This window comes from Oncorhynchus clarkii, chromosome 1, assembly GCF_045791955.1.
Source record: "Oncorhynchus clarkii lewisi isolate Uvic-CL-2024 chromosome 1, UVic_Ocla_1.0, whole genome shotgun sequence".
Lineage (NCBI taxonomy): Eukaryota > Metazoa > Chordata > Actinopteri > Salmoniformes > Salmonidae > Oncorhynchus > Oncorhynchus clarkii.
The window spans coordinates 25,977,195-25,990,954 of record NC_092147.1 but is presented as its reverse complement, the minus strand read 5'-3'; the positions used below and the strand labels follow the sequence as shown (position 1 = coordinate 25,990,954).

The 13,760-nt window shown below is 44.5% G+C and overlaps 1 protein-coding gene across 1 annotated transcript; it reads right to left on the bottom strand.

The window, feature by feature from the left end:
* Positions 1–3,462: 3,462 nt before the first annotated feature.
* On the bottom strand, positions 3,463–12,196 carry LOC139393235 (nedd4 binding protein 1). The gene is made up of 7 exons (XM_071141742.1): positions 11,690–12,196; positions 9,064–10,583; positions 7,289–7,419; positions 6,922–7,018; positions 4,672–4,779; positions 4,470–4,571; positions 3,463–4,383 (listed from the first exon to the last, which is right to left on the bottom strand). The coding sequence occupies exons 1-7, from the start codon at positions 11,993–11,995 to the stop codon at positions 3,960–3,962; spliced, it is 2,688 nt and encodes an 895-aa protein (XP_070997843.1). The 5' UTR covers positions 11,996–12,196; the 3' UTR covers positions 3,463–3,959.
* Between the last annotated feature and the right edge of the window lie 1,564 nt (positions 12,197–13,760).

The window sequence follows — 13,760 nt, the reverse complement described above, 5'->3', positions numbered from 1 at the left end:
ACTGATTTATTTAGAATTCAAGGCACACTTACCCAGCATGGCTACCACATCATTCTGCAGTGATATGCCATCCCATGTGGTTTAGGCTTAGTGGGACTATCATTTGTTTTTCAACAGGACAATGACCCAACACACCTCCAGTCTGTGTAAGGGTTATTTGGCCAAGGAGAGTGATGGAGTGCTGCAGCAGATGATCTGGCCTCTACAATCACCCGACCTCAACCCATTTGAGATGGTTTGGGATGAGTTGGACCACAGAGTGAAAGAAAAGCAGCCAACAAGTGCTCAGCATGTGTAGGAACGCCTTCAAGACTGTTGGAAAAGCATTCCAGGTGTATACAGTGCCTTGCGAAAGTATTCGGCCCCCTTGAACTTTGCGACCTTTTGCCACATTTCAGGCTTCAAACATAAAGATATAAAACTGTATTTTTTTGTGAAGAATCAACAACAAGTGGGACACAATCATGAAGTGGAACAACATTTATTGGATATTTCAAACTTTTTTAACAAATCAAAAACTGAAAAATTGGGCGTGCAAAATTATTCAGCCCCCTTAAGTTAATACTTTGTAGCGCCACCTTTTGCTGCGATTACAGCTGTAAGTCGCTTGGGGTATGTCTCTATCAGTTTTGCACATCGAGAGACTGACATTTTTTCCCATTCCTCCTTGCAAAACAGCTCGAGCTCAGTGAGGTTGGATGGAGAGCATTTGTGAACAGCACATGCTGAGCACTTGTTGGCTGCTTTTCTTTCACTCTGTGGTCCAACTCATCCCAAACCATGCACAGCTATTTTCAGGTCTCTCCAGAGATGTTTGATCGGGCTCTGGCTGGGCCACTCAAGGAGGTTCAGAAGCCACTCCTGCGTTGTCTTGACTGTGTGCTTAGGGTGGTTGGAGGGTGAACCTTCACCCCAGTCTGCGGTCTTTAGCGCTCTGGAGCAGGTTTTCATCAAGGATCTCTCTGTACTCTCTCTGTCACCTCCCTGATAAAAACTTCAGTTTGGCCGGGCGGCTAGCTCTAGGAAGAGTCTTGGTGGTTCCAAACTTCTTCCAATTAAGAATGATTGCGGCCACTGTGTTCTTGGGGACCTTCAATGCTGCATAAATGTTTTGGTTCCCTTTCCCAGATCTGTGCCTCAACACAATCCTGTCTCGGAGCTCTACGGTCAATTGCTTTGACCTCACGACTTGGTTTTTATTCTGACACGCACTGTCAACTGTGGGACCTTATATAGACATGTGTGTGCCTTTCCAAATCATGTCCAATCTATTAAATTTACCACAGGTGGACTCCAATCAAGTTGTAGAAATATCTCAAGGATGATCAATGGAAACAGGATGCACCTGAGCTCAATTTCGAGTCTCATAGCAAAGGGTCTGAATACTTTCTGAATGCACTGTGTGTGTCTGCATGTCATACAGTGGACACCTAACCCTATAGGCCTATGCATGCAATGCTCTGAGACATTTAATGCTCAAATCGCTGACAGCTAAACCGTGTGGTGGACAATTATTGTTTTAGGAAAGTAGCCTATAAACCAATACAAAAATAGGCTATTATGTTTGGAAACTTAAAAATTATAATATTTTTGCTTGTATAACCTCGGAAGCCAGCCGCACTAATGTGTCGGAGGAAACCCCAACTGACAACCAACATCAGCATGCAGGTGCCTGGCCCTCCACATGGACTCAATAGAGCGAGATGAGCCAAGCAAAGGGTCTGAATAAGGTATTTCAGTTTTATATTTAATACATTTCCTAAATTTCATCACCTGTTTTTGCTTTGTCACTTTCTGAATGCACTGTACATGACTATTTTTGCTTCCAGTACATGTCTGCACACCAACAAAACAGCTTATAAATGGTTAAAACACAGACGAGAACAGACAGATGAAGAAAAGGTCTCGTTTATGACAAACAGTTGGCCTTTATTAACTTTACCAGCCTGTGGAAATCAAATATACACCCTGTCTTTCAAGTATCCGTGAGATACCCACAGAACGCCTATGCCCTCATTGGTGATGTCACTGCATTTCCTTTCTCGTAGAAATCTTAAAAGGGAAAAAAATGTCAATCAAACATCAGTGACTGATATCCTTTACATTATATAGAGAAGAAACAACAGAAAGGGGACTTGGATACAGAGTCCAAAGTTTTACCCCACTGGTAGAAGACACTGACGAACCTCTCCAAAAAGAGTTGGATGTTAGTTATACACAATGGATGCATCTTGTTATACAAAACTAAAGCTATACACAACGGAAGCAAATTGTTTTATCATAATAGCCAGGCCACTCATCTGTCTTTTTTTTTTTTTAGCAATAAGTGCTCCAGTAGCAATTAGCCCCTGACAGCTTGGTTCACAGTGACCTCTGCTGGCTGGTGACTGGGGTCTTATCAAATCAAATTTTGTCACACGCGCCGAATACAACAGGTGTAGGTAGACATTACAGTGAAATGCTTACTTACACGCCCTTAACCAACAACGCAGTTAAGAAAATACCTACAAAAAAGTATGAGATAAGTATAACAAATAATTAAAGAGCAGCAGTAAATAACAATAGCGGGACTATATACAGGGGGTACCGGTAGAGTCAATGTGTCGGGGCACCAGTGTCGAGGTAATTGAGGTAAACATGTAGGTAGAGTTATTTGTGATCGTTGTTCATTGAACAAACAATGAATAATGGGTTTGCTATGTTACCATTACAAAAGGTAGTGACTTGTACAAGAGTGGCCAGGGTGTTCCAGATCATTGAGTAACATGGGTAAGTTGGCTCTGTTTCTGGGCTCTGAGTCAGTCTGGGACTCTCCAGAAGATACAATGGCTATGTCCTCAGAGTGTAGTGGACAATCAGTACAGGAAGATAAGGGACTTAGCAGCCAATCTCTGTAAGCAATATTTGCGATGTCATTCAAGGAATATAATTTCCTCATGTTTAAGAATGTTTTGAATATATTTTTTTCAGCACTGGATTGTGCTTGGACAGGGCACTGGTGTCTCCAGGCCGTGTATCTAGACTAGAGGAACCCTTCTACCATGCCAACATAGTATCAAAGCACTGGATTGTGCTTGGACAGGGCACTGGTGTCTCCAGGCCGTGTATCTAGACTAGAGGAACCCTTCTACCATGCCAACATAGTATCAAAGCACTGGATTGTGCTTGGACAGGGCACTGGTGTCTCCAGGCCGTGTATCTAGACTAGAGGAACCCTTCTACCATGCCAACATAGTATCAAAGCACTGGATTGTGCTTGGACAGGGCACTGGTGTCTCCAGGCCGTGTATCTAGACTAGAGGAACCCTTCTACCATGCCAACATAGTATCAAAGCACTGGATTGTGCTTGGACAGGGCACTGGTGTCTCCAGGCCGTGTATCTAGACTAGAGGAACCCTTCTACCATGCCAACATAGTATCAAAGCACTGGATTGTGAATCACTGAAGGAATGAAGTATGGCTAGTTTAAAAAGAAGCTTCTTTATGGAGCTTGTGTGGTTAATTACATAAAACCATACCTGCACATGTCAATGTTCATATTTACAAAATCATACAGAAACAAATTATATTACAACATGAACAAAATAACCTTCCTTCAGCAGTTATTACAGCAATTTGGTTTTACACCTTAAAGACTTGTGCAGAGACAAATGACAGGAAATAAGTATTTAGAACACATGTGGACATCACATACAGTAGATGCCAGCTGGACAATTCCTTCCCCACAATTGTATGGTATATGTTCCATGGGCACTGCTGAACTTAAATGTGTAGAAAAAGGGGAGTTATGCCTTCCAAACAAATAGCCATCCAAGAGCAATGCAGTTGACCGACTTTAATAGAAAAACTTTAAATAGCTCAGCTTTCTGTACATAGGCCTACTATTGGCACCCTTCTTCGACAGAGACTTGTAAGTGTATCTGTGTGTGAGTGACTGAGTACAGTTTTGTGCTTGGTTTCATCCCAGCAGAAGGCCTGACAGTGCATTCAGGTCCCTCATGTAGGGGTTGTCACTGAGGATACGGTCAATGCGCTGCTTCTGGTCGGGGAAGATATCGTACAGCTTCCTTTTGAGCTCTATGGTTTCCGAGGGTGACCGCTGGGGAGGGGGAGAGGGTGTTGGGCGAGGGGTGTTTGATCGCTGAAGAGGGGGTGAGGGGTGAGGAGGGTGTGACCTCTGTGGAGGTGGTGAGGGTGTTGGGTGAGGGGGGTGCCACCCAGGGGGCCCAGAATGTGGCCAGTGGGAGAGTGGCCTCATCTGGGGGGTAGCTGTGGGGCGAGGGACAAATGAGGGGCGAGGGGCAGACTGCAGAGCTTGGCCAAAGACAGGTTGCGGGGTGGCTCGGGGGTCTGGCCTCAGAGGAGGTGTGACTGGGCTCCGTCTGTGAGAGAGACACACATATGGTCAATACACTCTGCAGTAAGGTCATTCTGTATAAACAATACTATCATCTCCTTTCACACACACCTGTTGTCCTTCCGTAAGAACACCTCCAGGTGAGGGCCATGCTTCCCCAGGGGGTCATCTGGGATCATAAAGTGGTCCTCTACAAAGGTAAACTGCAGAAGCCTGGAAAAAGGGGCCAGTCAGTGTGAGAGGAGAAGGTAATATATAATCCAGGGATTATATACAAGAGTGCATGTCTGATGATTGGTTAAAAGGCCTTCACCTCTCTTGGATGATCCTCATCCATGCCTCTGATGTATTTACAAAGTCCCGCAAGTTGTCATTGGTGACGATAACCCCTCCTGTCTTCTCTGCCAGGTGGAGCAGAAACCTGTAGATGAGAGAGAGATAAGATAGACCAAGTCATCTGACAGTGAGTCAATATGGATGACAGTAAGGAATGTGGGCAAGGCTGTGGGACAGAGTTTAGGGTGGAATATTTCAGGTATTTTATAAAATGTTCCATCACGAGAATAAATTATTTTTCTCCCGGGTAACCCGGTATTTCCCACCAAAACCGGAAGTGTCATTCAAAAGCATTTAAATAGACCTGTGTCTGGATTTGATTAAAATTCAAGTCTGATGCAACCTGAGCCTGATTTAAATGATTGTGCGGTTATCCAATGCATAGGGTACTGCATATTACGCACTGGAATTACGCACCTCGTTCAAACCATTATAAAGCAGAGAGAGAACATGCGACTCTGGTGCAGCACATGCGGCCTACAAAGTTAAAAGTATAGGCTAGCAAATTTGTTTAAACATTTTCATAATATTTCCACTAATGTTATTAGCCTACCTCCTTTCTCTCTCTAGTGTTGTTTCATTCCTTCCTCACTTTCAACAGTTAAGGACAACAAAACTTGTTTCATTTATCTTCATCATTCTGCTATAGTTATTAACTGCTATAGCCTACGGCCATCAAGCGTTTGCCCTTCTTTCAAAATACCCGTGAGTTCTATTGGCTGCTGTATTTAACAAACAAGAGCTTGTGTCCCTCTTTGAATAATCTATTGGTATAAGAAATGCCCCAAAAATGATGTCCAGCAAGCTAATCTAGTCTAGCTTTTCCTGCATGGAGCAAGAGCTAAGGATACTTAAAAAACATTTTAAAAAAGAAGAGACCAGCGGCGCACAGGTGTGTACGTATTGCGCAAGAGAGGTTATACGTTAGAAGCTTATTATGCATAACCCACCATTCATGAACTAAATCGAAGGCTAACAAGGCATTGAATGTATTACCTGAAAGAGGTAAGCTAGGACATCATATCTATATAGATATAGATCTAAGCATCTAGCAATCTTGAACAGGATTATGTATTTTGAATGCAGTTTGAATGGAACTGATGGGTGAGAGAGAGTGCTCGCTCCTGTTTTAAAACTCTGCAGCTGCAATAAAAACAAGAGAGACCCCGGAAGCCAGATGGAGATATGTAAATTAGCCGCACATTCGGCCTTTGTTCCTGTAGCACAGGCTACGCTGCAGCAAATGTAGGTCTGTCCACCTGTCACCACACCAAAGTCACCATGATGAGATAATACCCTACATGAACAAAGGTATGTGGACAACTGCTTGTCTAACATCTCATTCCAAAATCATGGGCATTAATATGGCGTTGGTCCCCCCTTTGCTGCTATAACAGCCTCCACTCTTCTGGGAAGGTTTTCCACAAGATTTTGGAACATTGCTGCAGGGACAGACTTCCATTCAGCAACAAGAGTATTAGTGGGGTTGGGCACTGATTTGGGCGATTAGGCCTGGCACGCAGTCGACATCCCAATTCATCCCAAAGGTGTTAGATGGGGTTGAGGTCGGGGCTCTGTGTAGGCCAGTCAAGTTTGCTTTGCGCATGGTGATCTTAGGCTTGTGTGTGGCTGCTCGGCCAAAGAAACATTTTACGAAGCTCCCGACGAACAGTTCTTGTGCTGACGTTGCTTCCAGAGGCAGTTTGGTACTGAGCTATTCTGTAAGGCCATTCTACTGCCAATGTTTGTCTTTGGAGATGGCATGGCTGTGTTCTCGATTTTATACACCTGTTAGCAACGGGTGTGGCTGAAATAGCCAAATCCACTAATTTGAAGGGATGTCCACGTACTTTTGTGTTTATATAGTGCAGGTCTACATATTGAGATGGGCTGTCGGTCCCCACCCTGAGCATTGATGATTCATCATGCAATGACCAGACAGAAGGTTGTAGAGAATTCAGATTTAGACATGGCATATCATTTAACACCCTGCTGTTCATATAAAACATGTATATCATTTACCGGTCTCTTGCAGTTATTTATCCCGGGAAAAGGGAATGTTTTGGGTGGTAAATCTCGGTAACCGGGTTCCCGCCATTCAACCCTAGTGAGTATGGATGAGGTGGCAGCAGGGAATGTGGGACAAGGTGATTATGGATGAGGTGGCAGCAGATGACAGAGGGTGGGCTGGCTGTATGATGTGGTGAGATGTGTGACTCTGCAGTACCTGTCATCATGGGAGGAAATCCTCTGTCCACAGACCTCTCTGGAAGGAGTAAAGGAGAGCAGACGCAGGTCTTCCAGTTGGTTTAGGTAATGTTGTTCTATTGAGACACGTGGAGAAAATACACATATTAAGACCATATCCTTAACAGAGCACACATAAAGTGCTCCACATGTTTCTGTCTTATCACCATTCAAACAGTAATATTCACAACTATTTGCCAAAGTACAATCATCTTTCTCCTGACCAAAACCTTGGCTGGTTGAACTACCGGTACATTTCATGTCACTTCTTCACCCCCCAAAACCAGAGGGAGGAGATTGAGCCCAGGTTGGGGTGGCCTGTGCTGTGGTATGTTTTTTGTTCTGACCTGTGGTGTAGCGGTCTCTCTTCTGCCTCCACTGAGGCACAAAGACAGTGATCTCCCGGTGGCCCTGCCTCCAGAAGGCCTCTACAGCGATGGCTATCCCCCGGCAGGAGAAGAAGCGGTGGAGACCATGCCTACAGAGGAGCACAAGGAGGAAGGGTTACTTAGGAACGGCTTATAACCATCCTAATACATAAAGTGATTGTTGTATTTCAGATTGACAAATTGAGGATTGTCTTCAGACAGTATTGTCAAAGGTGAGTAACAAGTAGGGCTGTGATGGTCATGGAATTTTGGATGACTTATTTGCGGTCACCGCTATAACAACAACTTGCTGAAACAAGGAGCAACAAACTTCCATCATGCTGTAGAGTCACTGCCTCAACTGCAGGTGTTATGTTTCTGAATGCCCAGCCTTCCGTCTTCAGTCAGCTGTTTGTCCAAAACACAAAATTCTAAAATTGGCCAGTTTTGCATCCTTCCTCTTGAATATGAAGTTAATTCAAATTCAAATAATATTTTACTAAAACTGCTATGACGGTTATTTTATGACTGTCTATCCTTAATAGTCAATTACACGATTATAAAATTACTGTGCCAGCCCAGTTTCAGATAGAAAGCCACTCAGAAAAGTAACACATTGAAGGTGTGAAAGACGCTCTGACATCTACAAAAGACGTAGCCTAACAGAGTAGAATGTGCCTCTGGTCAGAGACAGCTTTTGGCAGGAAGTTAGCAGTGCTGTGGTCCAAAAATAAAGATATGGTGAGTTTAAATGCAGCCTTTATACAATTCTACCCAGAGTTGTTGATCCCTCCCAATACACTAATCTCATTCTATATCTAAAAAAAAAGTAAAGTAGGGTTTGTTTCTATTACTTGGAGATTGCTGGAAAATATGGGCAGATAGGGGGTCCAGTAGATCTCATTAGAACCGTTACAAACAAACGGCCAGAGGATATTGTGAACACACACCAGCTTAAAACACACGCCTCATTTTGTGGGGCAATGCAAAGTCAAGGGAAGTTCCCTCTTAAAGAGAAAGTTGCACATCCTGTTTGAACTCACTAACTGCAGCACCACTGACGTGGATAGTAAAATCACCGTGTCAACATGGAAATGTAATCGCCAAATATACAAAACTTTATTTCCCCTTGTAATTTTCTAAAATAAAACCCCCATACTTGTTCATACTTGTATGTCCCTATAGCATATGTACTCTGAGATCTTATCATGAAATGTGATTCTGATGTCATTCGGATGAGGTAGGTAGCCTAACTCAGTCCACACAAACTGAAGTTAGCTCTGCCAGTCAGATTAGTCTGAGTCTGAAAGGGTGAAACCTCTATTACAATTATTCTGACTAAAACAACTTCCAGTAATGACTTCAGTGGACAGAATAAAATGGTGCGCGAAGTAAGACACAGAGGAGAACTGGCAAGTTGAGAGAGATAGTTGGAGTTATATTACTGACAATTATTTTATAGAGATTTTCCCATGTGGACAGTCATTAGCCTTGCCAAAGACACGGTGGCCATGCCTTAAGCCTACCTATTCATACACTGAGGGTTACTGGAAGAGCTCTCAGCTATGAGCTTTTATGTTACCCTTGAAAGTGAGGGTTACACTCCTGCTTTCACACACACACCAACACTCACATAGGCCTACACACAGGTGGTTCCAGACAGTCATATCTGATGACGAGAAAATGAGTGTGGGCTCTCAGTGTTGTTCCACATCCTCCTACAGAGGGTTGTATAGAAAGGGGAGGTTACTCACGCCATGGCCACGTTGCTGCCGTCAATGATGATGTGGCGGAGATCAGGGTGTCCAGGCTCGTTCTGTAGGGTCAGGGTGTAGGGGTTTCTCAGGGAATCATGGAAGCGGGTCGTGGCAGTCAGGGGTGGTGGAGCAGGCTCTGTGCGAGGTGGGGGGACTCTGGCTGACAGGGTCTGATAGGAGCAGCCTGGCCGTGTGTCTGCTGGCTGGGTTGGGCGCTGTGGTGTGCTCCGCAGTGCCGTCACACTCTCCACACGTACCGGCCCCATGGTCTGAGCCCCTCCCCGGGACAGGTAGTCCATCCTGGGCCCCGATGGAAAATCCATCTGCTCTGCCATCCTGGCTTTACTGCTAGCCAGTGTGTCTGTGCTGTCCTCGTCATCATTGATGGTGATGATATCGTAAGCAGCCCCCTGAGCACTGCTGCTCCTTTTTAGTGTCATTGTCTGCAGCATGCTGCTATACTGTCCCCTCTGGCCAACACCATTGCTGCTGGGTGGCTTAATGTTCTCCTTGGACTTTACATTCAGGGCTCGGTTTGGGACTCTATCTAGCCCTCTATCCTTATCTCTGGAGTTGAAAGTAGAGGAAGAAGACTCAGAGTTGTGGGTTGAGGATGCCCCTCCCCGCTGTCTCTCTGTTCTTTGGCTCTCCTCCACAATGCACTCCAGCAACAGAAAAGTGTCCTCTGTCTGGCCCGTCTCCTTCACCACCCGCTCCACCACCTCCTGCTGGTAGCCCATTGTTCTGAAGAAGTTCACCAGGCACCGCAGGTTGGTCTCAGGGCTCACAGCCTCCCCGTCATCCGCACCATCACTAGAGTCCAGCACCATCAGCCCCATGTTGGTCTTGGAGAGGGTCTTAGTTCGGCTGTCACTGGCCACAGTGTGGCGCTCTCTCTCCATCGACTCCTCTCTCCTCTCCAGGGAGTACTGTCTCTTGGTGTCCCTCAGCTCGCTCTCCGACGAGCGGCGTTTGTGGGAGGGCCGGACGCCATTCAACAACCCCGTCTCGGCCCCGGATGCAGCCCCAACCGCCTTCTCCTCAAAGCTGGTGTCCAGGATGCGGTTGGAGAGGTCAGTGACAGGAGTGCTGCTCTGGGAGCGATCCTGGTCCACGTCTATAACCCCAAAAGGCTGAGTGGGGCTCTGGGCCAGACCTAGCAGCTCCTCCTTCAGGGCACTGGGCAACAGGAGCAGCTCCATGGCATACTTATCATCTCGCTCCTCCACAAACGTCTTGAAGGTGCGTTTCACGGCCGGCTCCCTATCTCCGGGCAGGCTGCGCTTCTCTTGGAAGAGAGCAACAAACTGCTGCACGCGGCTCTTTGCCATGATGACAGACTCAAAGCAGCCCAGCAGGCGCAGTGTGCCTGGCTCCAGCATCACAACTTCAGCGCTGGTGTCCCGCAGCAGTCGGTCAAGGAACAGACCCCGGGCACCGGCAAAGATGCAGTGCATGTCCACGGGGTAGTGCTCCTCCTGCTGCAGCTCTGGATCACAAAGGCCTTTCAGGTACTCCTGCAACAACACAGGGTCAACACCAGTTAGAAAAGTAGACATGACAAAAAAAATTCATCATACACACGAGAAGGTCCACATTCGAAGCTTAACAGGGTAATGCGCCAATTGAAACTGATAGCATGATGCACAGGGATACCCCCTCTACGCCTACTCAAGAAACTTCACTCATCTTCACTGACAACTCTCAGTCAACTCTGGCATCACCACATTGACTGTAAATTGGCGAGATTAAAACGTGGAAGATGGGAAGTTGTCAGAAACAAACTGAAACCCAATGAGGAAATCTCAACCTCTTTCCAGAAATATTTGATGAATCAGCCTCAAGTTTGACTATGTCAAAGAAGCACCTGTCACAGTGTGTCTCCTCTCCATACAGCAGACATGGTTTCCTGATGACTACACACTGGAAAGATACATGATGAGGAAAGACATAACTGTGTTGGGGTTTCCGTTTTCTGTGTTCTCAATGGGGTGGGAGGAGATTCCAAGTTTACTGGCACCAATAGTAATCATTTCCGCGTTGTCGAACAGGTGACATTGATATTACCGAATCCGGTGATCTGTACATTGAACGTTACCTGCCCGCTACACGATGTTGTCCAGGGAAAACTCAAGGCACAGAAGTGTAAAAGATGTAGCCTAGCTAAGACTGGTGTTTTTAGAGTAGTAAAATGAACGGGAAATCAGCGTTGAAATGAAAACAAAAGGAACGCCAAGAACAGCTTGTCCGTCTGTCATGCAATTCGGGATCTTACGGAATGATGTAAACCTGGCCGGACTCTAACGTTAGATCTATAATCTTTAACGTTACTGATATATTATCTGTACAGTTAATTTGCTAGAAGGCATATGACACAGAGCCTTATCAGATTATGAAACCCAAACAACTTCTCAATTAGCATAGTAGCTATTCCATTCGGTACACCATGACCATGCGATTGATTATACTGCCTGATTTGTCGCTTACATTTCCAGGATGGCGCTTCTCTACTAACGTTAAATGGCTGTTTAACTGCCTGACAAAAATAAATAAAACAATATAAGAATGGGTATCAATGTTATAAGCCTCAAGCTAATTTCAATAAGTCACAGTCAATGTTTACCTTTGCCCTCGACACGTCGTCTCTCTTCCCCTTGAGTTGAAGCCATATCTGCCTTGATGCTGTACTACTCTGGGCTCCAGTGTCCAAAAGGCCGATAATTGTGAAAACTACCCGGAAAACCTGTTCTACTCTGGGCTTGGCGCATTTCAGTTCTTCTTGCTTGTTTTCAAAGACAGCAAATTCGTCCACTGTCAGGGACTCTTGCTGTTGTTTGCTCCCTGTTGGCGACAGCCTGTTTCCCAGGGGTTCCTTACAGGTTACCTCGGTGACTCGCTTCATACCGAGAAGGGGCCGCGTTGTTGACATTCTGTTTTTGAATATGTCTGTCCCTGTTGACAACAGATCGTTTTAATATCGTAACCATTCGGTGTCATTTGGATCTTTATCCTCCTTCATGGTTTCCTTCTATCGGTCTTCCTCTTCTATGCGGTGATATATTAGCTAGAGTGGTCCAGTTTTAAGACAACTTTTTACATGTCAACCCCGACGCATCCGGAAAGTCCCAGTGATGATGTCATCAAAAGACGACAATATGCACGGTATGTGTTTATTTATCTCATCCAAAGAGAAGATCTTATAGATATTTTGACTATATATTCAATATCTTTAGCAAAATGTAATTATTTTTTTTTGTAAATAACTTAGCTTCCCATGGAAAAGAACAAACAACCAATGTTAAAGTCCAGACACATCATTGTCAAACAAATTATAATGGTCACAAGGGCAATTAGTGGGACATAGGTTTATCATCCAGATAAATATGGATTATAAACGAGTCATGTTATAATAGATCATTTTAACCAAGCACATTTGTGAAACTCCAGAAATACCCGTATTCGTGCAGCTGATTCGTCAATTCATAGCTGATCTAAAATTATACAATTACACCACCTACTGGTGATGAAGCTACATAACATAATACGCTTGATGATAGATGTGTTTTGCGCATTGTCAACCTTTTTTCATGACACATAATGAGCCATAATACAAGACAAGAGTTGTGAGGTTTGTGAACAGGCTCTAGACAATTTTAAACTTAATTAATGAATGTAGTCTGCTTACATAAATTAATTGTGCTGAAAACGAATGTGACTATTATTGGTACATTGTAATATTTGTCCATTAATCTAAATATGGCTCTGAGTGTAATGCATTTGCCTAATACTCCTCTAACTGGAGTTTATCTGCTAATATGCGAGGAACTAACATTTGTGTCAGTTTAATCTCAAGAGACCAATACACTATAGCAGGGTTTCTCAATCTCGGCCCTCGGGACCCCAAGACGTGCACGTTTCGTTTTTTGCCCTAGCACTACAAAGTTGATTCAAATAATCAACTAATCATCAAGCTTTGAATCAGCTGTGTAGTGCTAGGGCAAAAAACGAAACGTGCACGTTGCAACTCTGCCTAGAAGGCCAGCATCCCGGGGTCGCCTCTTCACTGTTGACATTGAGACTGGTGTTTTGCGGGTACTATTTAATGAAGCTGCCAGTTGAGGACTTGTGAGGCGTCTGTTTCTCAAATTAGACACTCTAATGTACTTGTCCGCTTGCTCTCAGTTGTGCACCGGGGCCTCCCACTCCTCTTTCTATTCTGTTTAGAGCCAGTTTGTGCTGTTCTGTGAAGGGTGTTGTACGAGATCTTCAGTTTCTTTGCAATTTCTCGCATGGAATAGCCTTCATTTCTCAGAACAAGAATAGACTGACAAGTGTCCGAAGAAAGATATTTGTTTCTGGCCATTTCGAGCCTGTAATTGAACCCACAAATGCTGATGCTCCAGATGCTCAACTAGTCTAAAGAAGGCCAGTTTTATTACTTCTTTAATCAGCAAAACAGTTTTCAGCTGTGCTGACATAATTGCAAATGAGTGTTCTAATGATCAATTAGCCTTTTAAAATGATAAACTTGGATTAACTAACACAACGTGCCACTGGAACACAGGAGTGATGGTTGCTGATAATGGGCTTCTGTACGCCTATGTAGATATTCCATTACAAATCTGCCATTTCCAGCTACAATAGTCATTTACAACATTAACAATGTCTACACTGTATTTCTGATCAATTTGATG